This window comes from Amphibalanus amphitrite, unplaced genomic scaffold (assembly GCF_019059575.1).
Source record: "Amphibalanus amphitrite isolate SeventyFive unplaced genomic scaffold, NRLGWU_Aamphi_draft 000661F_arrow, whole genome shotgun sequence".
Classification (NCBI taxonomy): domain Eukaryota; kingdom Metazoa; phylum Arthropoda; class Thecostraca; order Balanomorpha; family Balanidae; genus Amphibalanus; species Amphibalanus amphitrite.
The window spans coordinates 148,874-165,074 of NW_024882155.1; the positions used below are offsets into that span (position 1 = coordinate 148,874).

At 48.8% G+C, this 16,201-nt stretch overlaps 1 protein-coding gene across 1 annotated transcript; it reads left to right on the forward strand.

Moving 5' to 3' along the window:
* The first annotated feature begins 3,172 nt into the window (after positions 1–3,172).
* LOC122364211 (glycine-rich protein DOT1-like) lies at positions 3,173–4,497 on the forward strand. The gene is made up of 2 exons (XM_043334380.1): positions 3,173–3,575; positions 3,878–4,497. The coding sequence occupies exons 1-2, from the start codon at positions 3,564–3,566 to the stop codon at positions 4,313–4,315; spliced, it is 450 nt and encodes a 149-aa protein (XP_043190315.1). The 5' UTR covers positions 3,173–3,563; the 3' UTR covers positions 4,316–4,497.
* Positions 4,498–16,201: the final 11,704 nt, after the last annotated feature.

A 16,201-nucleotide genomic window follows, 5' to 3' on the forward strand; every position in this document is an offset into this window, starting at 1 on the left:
CTTCCCTCCCCCCCCACCGGCCAGGAGCTCCATCACCAAATGGGGGGGGGGGGCTCCGGACCACCTCCCCCGCTGGCCTAATCCTAATTTTATTTTCGTTATGCAGCCTTATGTATAAGAGTATGCATTTTACTTGGGGTCACCCGGCGCCCCTCCCCAATCATGAAATCATGGGGGAGCCGCTGCCCCTGCCCCCACCCTCCGCACTACCGCATAGGCTATTAGGTACCTAGCCCTTGAGCAATTGCCAGACAGCTAGCTGTTTCTGTGTAGACATATACGCAGTGCTTAGTGCATATGCATTATGCATTGCATGCTCATACTTATATGCTTCCTGCAGGCTGTAATACTGGGAGCTCGGCCTCGGCTTTAAGCCATTCCTCCGCCACTCTTTCCCATCGGGCGCGCGCCCGGGCTGCTGGAGTATAGGTACGGCTCGTAAGTGTCACCCCTCCTTGACCCCCACCGTGCTCGGTACTACCCTCCCGGTCTTAGTGCGGCTGATTTCCGCGCATTGCGGTGTTCGATTGTAGGAGTGCGTGTCGCTTATTGCCCATCATATCCTGTCTCTCGCGCGCACATTTGGGTGCCATACCTAAGTCAAATATTTACATTGCAAAAGCTGCTAGTGTGTCAGGCAGCCGGCAGGTGAAACGATAGGATAGAGAGCTAGCACATTCTATATCCAGGGATACTACACGATATGATGCCGATATTACGGCGATTAGACATTGGAATTTTGGAAAAGGAAGCTAAAAGAGAGCTCTAGTTTAATCTCTAATCACGTTTTTTATGTTTTCTAATGAAAAATGACATGAGCTGCCAAAAAAAGTGCAAATGTAAAAGTTAGAATGTCATATAAATTCCCTAGCTTTTTCTTCGTCGGTCGACATAACACGAAATGTGCTGGGCTAATACGTCAGTACCTACTCGCAAAATGTTTTCACGTTTGAGGATAAATGCTTTTACGATAAATTAAAAAGCAAACTTTATACTACAGTAAATATTTCAATTTGTCACAAAAATATTAAAAAGGATAAAATACATGCATGTACAATACAATGAACATGCATGATACCGAGCAGTAGCTGAAAATGACCGTTGGGGCGAGCAATGGACGGCCACCGCGAGATAACCCCGTGTAGTAACGAGCATGGGGCATCTCGAGTGACCTCTGTCCAGTGTCTGTCGCACCGGACCGTGCACAGCACCCTGCACAGTCGGCCGTCCTGCACTCGTCCCACGGCGGCGCCTCCGATTGTTGCCGGTGTGATGACACCATCTAACGAGCGCTAAGTACCGCGGTGTCAGGGACCGCGGTGCATCCTCCGTATCGGCTGGAGCGATTAATTAGCGCCAAGGCTGCAGTTTTACGCTGGAGAGCTGTCAACAAATGCCTCAAATAGTGATTTGTCTTTATTTGACCCTCTGTTCTCATCACATGACCCGTTGATATCTCGCCCATGACCGCGGGAGGTGTGGTCCAAACCGCAGCTCCCTGCGGCGAAATGGGGCGCCCTCTCAAGTTGTCGGCTGCAATTACAGGTGGGGGGTACGTGGCGAGGAGTCCCACGGCGCGCCCCAAGCCGCCCCACGGCGATTTATTCAAATGGTGCAGAGGCTCGCACACATATCGTGCACACATAATGACGAGTTTAGTGAGTACGGAATCAAAGGTCGCGGGAAGTTGCTCGTTAACAGAGTAACGCAGCCGCGTTTTCGGCGTATTTGTTTGTTATGTGTAGGTAGGTATGTACATACTACATATTGTACTGGGAATTGGGATGCTGTGCGGAAATGTGAACCTTATATTAGCCATTTCCTATATCTAATCTACCTATCCCAAACACGAGCAAGGAACCATGTTTACACTATACCACGCAGGCCAGGTGCCGTCTGCGTGGCGCCGGGCGACCATCAGTGGTAAACCTCGATTGTGAATTGAATACGGCCACAAAAATAACCCGTTGCCCGTTACTCCTTCCCCTACCCAACCCGTGGTTGTGAATACGGCCACTGTAGGCTAAACCGTTGACATGAGGTCAAATTCGAGGACCTGATCCAGAAAGAGGGCTAAAAGGACTATCGAATGGAGTATTTTCTTCATTATTTTTGACGCTCTTTCGATTGCCGTTTACAGCGTGTCGCTACGTCGCCCAGGAGCCGAGTTAGACGGGGACGTGAAACACCTCCCTCCCTTCACGGAAATCTCAGACCACCAGCACGGTGCAAGTAAATCTATGGAGAGATCCATTGGAATCAAAGACCCAAGTCTATTTTTTGTTCTTGAGATCCACTGAAATCATAGTTCTTCACTTAGTTTTTTTTTTCAACACAAAAATTTTAAAGACTCAATTGTTGCAACTCGCATAAGTTCTGTTTTAGTAATATATGTGATTGCACGTCTTAAATCTTATTGCATAATTTGTGGCACTTATTGACGTCGAGACACTTGGAAACATGGTTTCAAATGTTGTGCAAAGTGGGGTCCACTCGGATCATATGAACCATGTTCTTGACCTGCATTGTCGGACCCTATGAGCTCAAAGATGCCGGATATAATTTCTCGCGGGATCCGGTGGGATCATAGATCCTAGCTTGCATGCTGCTTCGAGATCCACTGAAAAGATCAGGTATAGCCACTGCGCTAATAGTCCCCCCCCCCTCCCATCAGCATCACCGTCCTCGCCGTCGCCGCCGCCTCTCAGTCCATGACGGTCTTAACATTAGCGGGCAGGATAATTGAGTGTTTTCAAAACACTGCGTAATGCGAAGGACGGAAGTGATCTTCGTAAAACTGGTTTTTCACTAATAGCGATGAGAGGGTCTATTCTACCATGCCGAGCAGCATAATCACTTTGAGACGGGTAGTAGCAGGATATGATGATGAGGATGCGTGCTGCGTAGGTTGTCTATTAGCTCTTACCGTAAGTATATTTATTTGTTTTAAAATACCTTAGCCTTCTTGAGTACCTAGCACTGTTAAAAGATCAACACATGCATTGCGCAATAAAGACTAGAATACAGGTAACAACGACATGATTTATTATCTGGGAGTGAGAAACACCAGACGTGCTAATTATTCAGGCTCTCGTCTGTCCCTCTGAAACACATTTTCAGCCCAGAACGCCTAGGTTCGCTACATAACGCTTTAGTTAACTGAGACGGCGGACGGGGTTTATAGGGAAGCTGCTGCCACGTCCGGGCGCGTCACACCCCGTCACGTCGAGTACGTCCGTGACGTCAGATACGGCCGTGACGTGCGGCCGTTACGAGTGACGTCGTGCCGTCTCGGTGCGTGGCAGTCCTCCGCAGCAGCCTTGGTGTGCGGGAGGCGCCGGATACCGCTGGGCCATGGGATGGGAGCGCCGCCAGAGGCTGGGAGCACGGCCGGCGCACACACGGGGGCGCCCATGAACCCGGCGCCCCGGGCGCTCCGGCGCCGCCCCCTCCGACCCCTGGCCCCCCGGCGGCCGCTATAAAACAGAATACTGTACGGACGGCCCGACAGACACGGAGGGGCCGGGCTCCGAGACAACTGCCGCCCAGACCAGACGAACGCCATGTTGCCAATGGTAAGTCGAGCATTATATTCATCTTTAAGAATAAAATATGACACTATCGCCGATATGTCAATTAATAATGGCACAGGATACATTTGACTCACTTTCTGACAAAGTTGAATTATTGTTCCTTGAAAGGACCACTTAGATTTTTTAGCTAAAACACTGAAAACATGTGCATTGTGCAATGCTTTCAATAGTTGTGTGTATTGTGCAATGCAGATGTTAAATCAGCGATAGAAGTTCAGGTATGAGCTGGACTCGTGCAGCACTGCCGCTCCACCGTCTGACCGTCCTCCATCGGCCTGTTGCAGAGGCTGGCGCTGCTCTGCGGCCTGGTGGCCGCCCTGGTGGTCACTAACGCAGAGGCCAGCGGCGGCGGCTGGGGCTCCGGCGGCTTGCAGTCCTCAGGGGGCTACGGTCGCTCCTCCGGCGGTCACCGCTCGCTCGGCCGATCGTTCGGCGGCGGCCACGGCGGCCACGGCGGCGGCCACGGCGGTGGGTTCGGCTCCGTCAGATCGTTCGGCCGCGGAGGCGGTCGTGGCTACGGCCGCCAGCGCGGCAGGCACGGCCGGCGGCGGGGCGGCGGCATTCTGGGCAGCATCAAGTCCCTGTTCCGAGGACTGTTTGGCGGCGGACGGCGGCGCGGACGCGGCGGCTACGGCCGCGGTGGTTTCGGCGGCGGTCGGCGGCGGGGTCATGGCGGGTTCGGCCGCGGCGGTGGTGGCTACGGCCGACGTGGTGCCTGGTGATCAGCAGGCGGTCACAGCCGCTGTGATCGGCCCGGGACCTGAACTGAGAGGCATTTGGTACGATGGACAGTGCGTCTGATGATATTGGACAAATCACCACTGCATGATCGGTCATTAGTCAGCACAAGACATCCTGTGTCACTCTGAATGAGCAGCAATGAATGCTGAATACCACCCCGTGCGTATTTTGTGCACTGGGAGAAATATGATGATGTACAGGGTTGGGCAGATGAATTGGGACAAAACACATATTTGCATTTAGAACGCCGTAGCTTAGAAATTTGTAAACATAGGCATTTCAAATTTGGATCACATATTGTCACACCAATTTTACACATTTTCACCAAATATGGTCACCGTGGTCCACCTGCATCAGTCCTTATCGGTGCCTGGAATGGCCGCACGCGCGGCGAGATCTCCCGTCTGAAATGGCTCGTAATTGTAGCCAACTGGCACTGCTGAGGCTCACCACAGTCATATGGGGACGTTCGTTAGGCTCACCCGCAAAAACGCCCCAGCAACCAGAACTTGTGTGGGCTGAGGTTTAATGAGGAAGGGGGCATTTTCCCTTGGGTACAGTTTGCGGGATCCTCCGTTTCAGGAGATTTTGTATTTAATTTACTGTATGCCGGGGAGCTGACTCCTCGAAAAGCATCACCCCATGCAGGATGTTGCCTTCTTTCATCTTGTTGATTCGAACTGCCGGAGTAATGGTTACGTACCCTGTAATGGCGAACCCCCTCCCGGTTCCGTAAAATAACGGGGCCCCACGTGACCGTCATGGAAGTCACCGAGTGGAATACCATCACCGATGTCTGCTGCATTCTTTTTGGAACTAAGATCACGTCTTCTGGGCTGGTTGCGATGTTACATGGTGTTTGCGGTTGTTCATTTGTTCGGTTATGGGGATACCGTCGTCGAAAAAGACCTGCACGTGCTTGCTCGCTTCTCCAAGCCCTTCAAGAGGAAACAATTTTTTTTTTAACGTCACAGCTGCTTCAACATCTATGTTGACAGGTTGATATGCATCAATGCATAAGAGCAGGGGGTGTCGAAGTCTAGTAGGAAAATCTGGCAAATTCCCTGCGTGACGTCACGTCGGGGATGACCGACGGCACCTTGCACTGAAAGATACGGCAGAACGGCTATTTTTGAAAAATGATTAAAAATACTTTTGTGCTGTTATGACGCATAAAACGCTTATCAGCATGTTCCTCATCATGTGATAAAGGCATATCCGTGGTCGAAAATAGCTGAGCCCCTCCCAATTTCCAACCACCGACCTCATAAGCAAAGGATGTAAGCGTAATCCTTAAAGGAAATAGTTCACTTTTAACATGGGGTTTTGAACTGAAATAGCAGTCTTGTAGCTTGCGCTGAGACTAGCACAAATCATAAGCTTTTACGGCCCAACGATCACCCTAAGCAAAAATATCCAATTTCCCGTTCCAAAAAGAGTGCCTTACGCAGGAATGTGTGGCTTAGAAAGGAATGCAGTCACATCATCGTCAGCCAATCAGCATGCTGCTTACAGCCAATGCAGCATGCTCAGGTTTGAATTACGCAATGTGATTGGTCAACGCGTAATAAGCTTCCGCGTCAAAACATCATTCTACATAGAATATAGTTCTTCCTATATTAAAATATAGAAAATAATTGTTCTTATAGAAAGGTTTTATTTTATTTTCTGATCATTTTGAGGATAAAAAATCATAAATCCATAGCAAAATACTAATTTCAGAAAAGTGAACTATTTCCTTTAAGGGCGACTTTCCTATACATATCCGTACATATGCGTCCTTATGGAAATCGGTAGTGTGGCGATTGGCGACGCGCGCGACATCTGTGTGGCGACCAAGTGGCGACTGTGGCGACACCTGGTGGCTGCTTTTCTGCTGTATGTAGGCATTGGGGTTTTGCCAGATGTGGTTCCTACTGCTACACCACTATGTTGACCCAATACTAGAAAAGTTATTTTGCTAGTAAAAGGCAAGCAAATTGAAAGTTGATTTATAAAATTGCTTATAAATGATTACGAGATAATAATAAAGAATTTTTGATTGAATAATTATTTAAATAATCAACCGTGAAACTATATTCTGGTAGGTTTAGTAGAAATAAGTCCGTGCAACCTTGTATTTAGGGCCTTGCATAAGAGTACATGTTTGAGGTGCTGGTATATCGCTTTCTCATGGCGCGGCTACCTTCGTTGTAAGCTCGCGCCACTGTTTTCGCGAGGATCCTCTGATTTAACTGAATTTTGCCTTTTAGCGCCCCTGGAGAACCGGGGGAGCGGCCGGTGTCAATGCAATTGGTATGTAAGGATGAGTCAATATCATCTCTTCCTCCAACGTTTACGTATGTTCGATACACACTACTTTCAGCCATTTGATGGAGCATAATTAGAGCATTGGTACGCATGTGCGCGCGAACTAAGTTGATAGTGGCTTGCTTAAGCCCACGTTCTGTGACCAGCCGACTCAAAATTGCAACGCAACCTGCATAACATGGAAACGTATTCATTAGCCTATGTTTATGTTCAAAAATTATATTTATCACTAAAAAAAATAGTCGTTTTAGAGGAAGTTAAAATTTGTCCCAATTTATCTGCCCAACCCTGTATATCGTCGCATACTTGCCAACAAATAAACAATTCAAACTTGCCGCTTTGTGTTTCTTAAGGCTGGACCTAATTGTACGCTCCATGCTTGAATGTGTGCAGAGAGGAAGGCGTGGGGTTACACACCTACACCCTTAACACCTTAACCCTCGGCGGACCCATTGTTTTTCTGCATAGCGCCGGCCGAGGGGGGGGGGCTGGTACGACTCCCCCCTCCTGCCGTTTCGTCCCTAATGGAGCTAAAGCGTCGCGGAAAAAGCGAGTGTGTGCTACGTTACCAGACGCAGCGACTGGTATCCGATTTTAAGGTCTCAGGTCAACCGGTAACCTCTGAGGTCAGTTCAAGTGACCCAAGGCATGGGCTGTTTTTCAGAAATAACTTCACCAAAAAATGGTCGCAGAGCCGCCATTTTGGCATCATCGTGTTCGTCTTGCTCAGGCGCATCGAATGGTATACTTTTTGTTCGGCTGAGGTCAAGTTGAGGTGTTGACCTCGGGTCAAGGTCGGGTCAGCGCCCCCAGATCACGAAGTTGATCGAAGGAAGTCATGTCGCATGTCATTCGATTTGGCAGGTCTTCCTGAGCCCATTGGTGACTTTCCCGACTCGCTAGCACAATTTGATCGGGAGTTAATTACGAAAAACTTAAATGACCAATGTGACGTTATAAATAACGTCACGCAAGGTCAACAATGCAAAAGTGAAGCATTGGACCTTGCAAGGAGTGCAAAACATCACGTTTCCGTTCCGTGCGCTTAACAAAGATTGAAATCATTCTCGGCGCTAAGATAGCAGTTTTCATTTTTCCCAATTGACTTATGGCATGAGGTCACGTGACCGACCTGACCTAATGTGACCTTTAGGAAAAATCCGAGATATACAAGCTGTGAGAATTCTGGATGATAATATATCCTGTAAATTTTATCTCCCTGTGAAAGTTCTTCTGGCACTGAGGGCGTTGCGAAGTTGGGACAGTGAGGACCGTGCAGAGGTTCGCTTATAACGTCATAGTTCAGTGACCTAACATGACCTGAAAATGCGGTTGGTGTCATAAGATGCGGCTTGGATCAAAGGTCAGGTATATCAAGTTTCAGCTCTCTATCTCCGGCGCGTTCGGAGCTATCGCAAAAAAAACTTTGGGGGCGGCGCCCTCCCCCTCCCCCCCCCACTCGGCCCTTGGGTTATGAGGGTTAACCCTCGCCGGCCGAGGGGGGGGGCGAGTGCCGCCCCCCATAGGGTTTTTTCGCGATAGCTCCGAACACCCTGGCGATAGAGAGCTGAAACTTGGCATACCTGACCTTTGATTCAAGCCGGATCTTTTGACACCAACCGCATTTTTGGGTCAGGTCAGGTCACTGACCTATGACGTCATAAGTGAACCTCTGCACGGTCATCAGATGTCGCAACTTCGCAGCGCCCTCACTGCCAGAGGAGATGTTACAGGGAAATGAAACTTGCAGGATCTAGTATCCATTATGAGTCTCACAACTTGTTTATCTCGGATTTTTCCTAAAGGTCATATGAGGTCAGGTCATTTTCGTGACCTCACCATTACCTATAAGTCAATGGGGAAAAACGAAAACTGCTATTCTGGCGCCGGGAACAGGGGCGTCGACACCGGTCCGACTTTTCCGACTAGTCGGACCACTTTTTCGACTAGGCGGTGCCCTGCTGTGGCTCGCGGGAGCCCCTGCTGCAGACCGCGGGGGCCCTACTGCGGCTCGGGGGGCCCTGCTAGAGACCGCGGGGGCCCTGCTGCGCCTCGACACCTGGGGGCCCCCACCGGTGAGGGCCCCCCGAGAAAAAGTCGGACCAGTTTTCCTTACGCGTCGACGCCCCTGGCCGGGAACGATCTCCAACTATCTCAAGCACACATAATCGTGATTTGATGCACTCCTTGCAAGGTAATATGCGTCACTTTTGCAATGTTGACCTTGCGTGACGTCATTTATGACGTCATCAAGGTCATATTAGTTTTTCGTCACTAACTCCCGATCAAATTGAGCTAGCGAGTCGGAAAAGCCACCAATAGACTCAGGAAGACCTGCCGAATCAAACGATATGCAACATGACCTCTTTCGACCAACTTCGTGACCTGGGGGTGCTGACCTGACCTTGACCTGAGGTCAACACCCTGAGTTGACCTGACCCGAACAAAAAGTATATCATTCGACGCGCCTGAGCGAGGCGAACACGATGCTGTCAAAATCGCGGCTCTGCGGCCGTTTTTTGCGAAGTTATTCACCAAAAACTGAACCGTACCTTGGGGCACTTGACCTGACCTCAGAGGTCACCGGTTGACCTAGGACCTTTAAATCGGGTACCATTCTCTGCGTCTCGTAGCGGCGCACACGCTCGTTTTTTCCGTGACGCGCTAGCTCCACCAGGGGCGAAACGGCGAGGGGGGTCGTACCCGCCCCCCCCCCTCGGCCGGCGCGTATGTAAAAAACCAATAGGTCCGGCGAGGGTTAAGCCCTCATACCCCAAGGGCAAATACGGGGCCAATTTTTCCATCAGCTTTATGTTATGTGTTAGATAGCATGCGAAATCCGTTAGTTTGCAACGTAACTAGTTTCGTTGCAAACTAACTGGCCGTTAATTTATTTTGCTAACAACTGCAGTTAGGTTGCAAACTACCTAGGTACGTTGCGAAATAACCAGTTAACCCGCGCCCCACTGGGGGGGGGCTATTTATAGCCCCCCTCCCGTTTTTCTGCAATAACTTCCAAACCGCTTGACGGATCGACGCCAAACTTTCAGTACCTTCGGCTGCATCAATTTGACACCTTGTGTCAAAATTTGAACTTCGTACCTACCATAGGTCGGCCGGAAATGACGTCAGAGTGACGTCATGTTCGGCCGATTTCGACGCAAAACATTGAACCACGGCAATCGCTCCCAAGAGCTCAGTTTTTAAGCTAGATCCAATTTCTTTGCATGAAAGGACTCAGAATTGACCGCGCTATCAAACTGCTATCTCGGATTTTCAAAATTGTGAAAATTTCGAAAATTTTATATAATAATATTCAAAATTTATATTTTTATATTTTTTCAAAAAGTTTTTGACTTTTCGAAAAAACCGGAATATATGTGACAGAACGCATGATTATGACTAACTCTAGCAAGTTTTAGCTAAATATCTTCAAAAATGGCCAAGTTATACGCATTATTGCAAAAAAAAATCACAATGATTAATTTTTCAAATCACTTTTTCAGTACGTATTTGACATCGTACACCAATATAAATGGCACCATCGTGTTCCTGAGCTCAAACTGCATCCAATAGATACATTTTTTGTTGAAAAATTTAAACTTCAAAATTTGACCTTTTTTGACCTGAAATTGACCTGACCTAAGCTAAATTCGACTCAAAATGACCTCGAATGACACAGACGACATCAAATTCGAAATCTATGGCCTAAATGAACCATAAAACATGTGTCACGTGACCGACGCATGATATAATATTTTCGTGACCTGTGATGACCTGACCCTGACCTGAAAATCAAAGTACAAGTTTGGTACCCTCAAGGTATCTAGAGCATCTGTTCACGAGTGTGGAAACCAAAAATGAGCCTGATTTGACATGTAAGACGGTGGCCAGAGCCCAAAATGTGAACAAGCCAAAATGCTAATAATTTTTACTTTGACCTGACCTCTGACGTCATCGGTGACCTCGAGGTCAATGAAATTAGGTTTCGCTCGACAGTTTTTCCGGCGCTATCAGACGCCGTTTGAATTTTGACGATCGGTCCAGTAGTTTCGGAGTTAGGAGGGGGGGGGGCTATGAATAGCCCCCCCCCAGTAGGGCGTGTTATACTCAGACCCCAGTGGGGCGCGGGTTAAGGCCTGGCTACACTATGCGTTTTCTTCGTGCGTTTTTTGCGTGTTTGCGTGTTTTGCGTGATATCGTTCTAGAAAAAAGAACGATATTACGTTTTTGTGATGTTTTTCATCTTAAATTTTAGTTACATAATAGTTATATTAGCTTTTGTATATAACCTAAGTAAAAATTATCTTGTTTATAACTTTTTTCCTAGAACGATATTACGCAAAACACGCAAACCTGCAAAAACGCACGCAGAAAACGCATAGTGTAGCCAGGCCTTTATAATGCGAATGGACGGCTCAGTGGCAATAATTAAATTTCAATTCCAATACTCGGCCTGTTGAGCGAAGCTATGTGATTGTCCCATGGGATGCGCTCAACGTTTCTATTGGTTAAGCCCGCGCCGGGCCGTTGCTTGGCGCCAAACGCGCCCTCTAAAGGTTAAGCTACACTTTGCGTGACCGTCCAGGAAATTACGTGCGTGATCTGCAGATCCGTGATTGCGAGACTCACTTGACATCGGTTTCTGCTTTTTCCAGAATTTCTGGCGCTGGCATAATAATATAATAACTAATAAATGGCTTCACAACAAACGCTTAAGTTTGCTATCTTTTATGCTATGTTATCGATAAATAGTTTAATTTGTTAATAAAACATCAATAACACATGAAAATCAAAGAAAAAATTATTAATTAGGTACGACACTTGGATTCATACGGTGCGCCACCAAGTGCGCCAACAGCTGTCTCATTTCACGCAATCTCGCAGATTCTGCAAAAAAGTTCGTAGCTCTGAACTTTATATCGATACGGAACATCCTGACCGTCCTGACTATCCGGCATTTCCTGGACTGAACGTCCGGGATTTCCTTGACTGAATCTGCGTGACCCCAGTGTAGCCGACCCTGAGTATTTCCTATCAGCTGAACTTCATCTGCGTACCGATTTTCTGCAAAACCCGCAAACTTGCAGATCACGCACGTAATTTCCTGGACGGTCAGTGGCCACGCATAGTGTAGCTCGGCCTTAACTTGGCTCCTGAGCCCGGTAGCGACACGCGGTCAGCGGCATCCGAAAGAGCGTCAAAGCTCGTCGAGGAAGCACTCGGCCATTTCTCAGGTCAGTTCGAAAGTCGAGTCAACGATTGTCATCAAAGGTCAAATTTGGCCATTGGCCGATTTCAACACTGTTTACAGATTCAACCTTTGAATGGGATGCTTCGACTGCTTCGCTCGCTGGCTCGTAATTATGTAAGCAATGACGCTATGAAAATGCAAAATGTATAGGTATGTAGGTATATACAGTCGTAAGGACTTCGGCACGCATAAGATTATGGTTTCATCTCATGCGGGGTGTGCGAATTATTGAGACTTGGCAGTTTCCTACATCCTGAAAATTTGATTTCAGTGTCCTTGGAAACGTTACGAATTTACGACATTTTTGACTGCACACATTAGCCTCATCAAATGCGTCAGAAACTATTTGCCCCGGGCTAAACGCGGAAAATACTGTTAGCAGTAAAAGGTGCGGCTTCAATTGAAGTAGAGTATAGTTTCAGTTGCCTGGCGGTGACACGTTTTGAGCAGCCCAGAAAGAAAGCAGAAATAGGGTTGCATCAGCGCCATTCCTTCAGGGAAATATTTGCCATGGTGAGGAGGGGTGCGCTCCCTAAGCTCTTTAAACACGTATGAAAAGACGGTGCGAAGCGCCGCCTCTTTTGCACACCTCGACCTCACGATATACATATTGTCACACATACCTAATGTGGATACGTCAAACCCCAGGTCATCCAATGTCAGGCCCCTAGGTCACCTTAAGTGACCTCACCCCAAGAGAGAATGATCAATGCTGTGATTTAAAGGAACGCACATTTCGTTTTTTTTTGTATCGGTGACCTGTGGCCACGTCAATTTTGAGACCTCCTCTCTCTACCCCCTCTCTCTCTCTCTCTCTCTCTCTCCCTCTCCCTCTCCTTCGCCCTGCACCGGATGGTATGGCCCATCTGGCGCCATCTGAGCTGAGTGTAGCTGCCGGGGTGGATGTGGTGCCGAAGCCCTGGCACCGAGGTGGCGCTGCTATAACACGTGGCCAGGCCTCAGGAGAGGTGCTGTTGTTTTCAGGGCTTGGTTACTGTCGAGGCCCGTTACTGTGTTGTGGGTTACCAGGTCCGACCACCAGATGACTTTGCTGAACCATATCCATAGGCGGCGGAACGGGGAGGGCACCGGGGCACCGTGCCCCCCTTTGATTTTGGCATTTTAACATTAGCCCTATGGGCGTTGCACGGAAAGAATGGGACCAAAAGTCGGCAGTGCCCCCCCCCCCTTCAATTGACAGTGTTCCGCTGCTACTGACCATATCTGACGCTGCAGAGGCTGGGTGAACCGACGACTAGTAGACCGTACAACTCTGCTAAATTGATCAGTCTATTGAAAAACATGCTTTGTTCTGTCGATCACTATTTCGTCACAATCTGCTTTTTTGTTACTCGTTTGTAATTGTGCCGCAATTTTCTATTTAATTGAGTGGCAAATTTTCACTTTGGTGCCATTGCATGACAATGCCTCGTGTCAGCCTTACATTGCTGCATGAGCCATAAGCCACTAATTGGGTCGTAGTAAGCTATCTTTCTTACTTTAAAATCATTTTAAGTGCCTATACATATAAGATATTTGAAGAGGTGAAATGTTCGAGGTCGATGTTAAAAAAAACTAACTCGACCATGGCCTGGAAATATCATTATAGACTAGGCCTACACATTAGTGATGTCAGTTACGGAAAATCGGAATACCGATACCAAACCAAATACCAACCAAAACCGTGGAGAAATACCGAAACCAAACCAACTTGGGAACATGAGGGAAATACCAACTTTTTACCGATTTGTTAGCGTCTTATACATAAGTGGGGGTTCATGATACCAACAAAATACCAAACACATTAGGATTGAAATACCAAATACCAAGTTGGTATGGGCTTGGTATCGGTATACCAAAAAGTCGGTATCCGATTGACATCTACACATCCTACTACACATCCCCTCCACCTCCCCAGCAATATCGGGTTAATTCATGTCGCCACTAGAGATATCAATCGGATACCAACTTTTTGGCATACCGATACCAAACCGATACCAACTTGGTATTTGTTATTTCAATCCTAATGTGTTTGGTATTTTGTTGGTATCATGTGCCCTCACTAATGTATAAGAGACTAAGAAATCGGTAAAAAGTTGGTATTTCCCTCATGTTCCCGAGCTAGTTTGGTATCGGTATTTCCCACGATTTTGTTTGGTATTTGGTTTGGTATCGGTATTCCGTTTTTCCATAATTGACATCACTAGTCGCTACGGCCCATATCCCGACCACATACCAGCTCCCAGTTCATCGGCATGAATTTTCACTGGAAACATTTCGCAAATATATGTAAATCAAACGTATGTTTTAACCTTCGCCGGCCGAGGGGGCGGGTGCCCCCCCCCCCCCCCATAGGATTTTTTTTCGCGATAGCTCCGAACAGTTCACCTGTGACCGCCGTGCGGGTCGGACGGCGCCGGCCGCGCTCCGTGAGCGTCCGATCTGCTGTGTTTCAGTACAGTGATACGGCACCTGACCTTTCCACGGTCATAGTGGGACACTAAGTGTGGTGGTGCTGAGCGGCGTGATCTTCAAAGGCAGGTTGAGAAGATGTCTGATTTGATGGCAGCCTCACTCATCGAGTGTTTCGGTAACGACAGAGTCGCAGCGACGCTGAGAAACCTGCTGACGCCAATCGTCAACGAAGCGGTGGAGGCTGCCGTAAACGCAGCTATGGCATCGAAAGATGCTGAGATAAAGGCTCTTAAGGAAGAAGTAGAGAGAGTCACCAGTCAGCTCAACAACATCGAGCAGTACTCACGGAGACTGTGCGTCAACATTTCGGGTATTCCCGAAAACGGCAACGAGGATGCCAAGTCGATCGTGTTGGAGCTGTCGGCAATCACTGGGGCCAACCTCCAGCCCACCGATATCGATGTAGCACATCGAATCGGAAAGCAGAAGCCCGGCAAAACTCGCACGATCATCGCTCGTTTTGCGACACTGTCCCAGAGGCAGGCGTTCTACAACGCGCGCCGCGCCCTGCGTGGTGCAAGGGCGCCGCCAGGCTCGAAGTTGACGGGTGATGTACTGGCAAAGACCTTCATCTCCGACAACCTGACTCAACAAAATGAGTTCCTCATGTACCAGGCCAGGCAGCTGAAGAAGAAAGGGAAAGTCTTTGCCGCATGGTCGGACCAAGGAAAGCTCAAGGTAAAGGAAAACCAAGGGGCGTCAACCCAGACTGCAAAGTATGGCAATTTCGACGAGATCTCGTCGGTGCGGGCTTGTTCGGCTGGTGCGGATTTTGGAGTGGTGCGGTGCGGATTTTGCCTGGTGCGGCGCGGATTTGGCTTGGACCTTGATGCGGTGCGGACTTCGCTTGGTCTTCTTACCCGGCTGGGTTTCCTTGTTGACTGTTCTTTGGAAAGCCCTACAAATGCGTGCCAGCCACGGTGACGCACGGTGACGGAGAAAGGTTTTAAATTTACTCTACGAACTAACAATTGCGGCAGAACAAATCCATTCTTGCCTCGGAAATTAACGTGATGACGACGTCATTAGAACGAAGACTGGTTGCGGTGGTGACTGGTATGTCACATTTGCGAGCAGCTGGTTTGAATTGCCAATCAGCACGCTACTTTGGAATGACGTCATTAGTTTTACTCATACGAAAGTTTGTTGGGGCGATTTTATCAAGGCTCGTCAAATTCACACGTGACATTTAGCATGTAGAAGGCCCACAGAGGGGGGAGAAGTTCCGAATGTCACGTGACCCAATATGCCCTCCGGCGCCCTTTTGTCACCGGCGTCCGTCTATTTGCTCTATTTCAAACTTCCGGTACAAGTGCGCGGCGCGGTCCCGTGGTGAGCGTTGCTCGTGAAACTGAAATTGGAGGGGAATAATTATAGTGAGATTAATGAAGTCCCTTGCATTATAATTGCCTGTGGGTTCGGTGCTGATATTTTGGGCTCTTGGCTCGCTTTGGTGCGGATTTTCCGGCTCAGTTTGAAGGGTTGGTGCGGATTTTTAACTTGGGCCGGTGCGCCTCGTCGACCTGCGTGCCATACTTTGCAGTCTGGGCGTCAACAAAGGTTTTCAAGACGACAGCCGACCTCCGTGCCCTGTGTGGAGACGACCCCGTGCTCGACGAAACTTCTGCACCGGCTCAGCGACCGGAGACCGGCGCCGACGACTCCGGGTATCGCAGGTCCGGGAGACGGGGTAGCAAGCGTCGGTAAGAAATGAACCTTCCCCCCCCCCCTGGAACTGAGGCCTGGCCTCGCCCATGCGGCTGCTGTCTGTGTCTGCCTGTCGCGGCCCTGGCGCCCCTGGTGGCGGGCGGCGGAGTTGCTCGGTGGT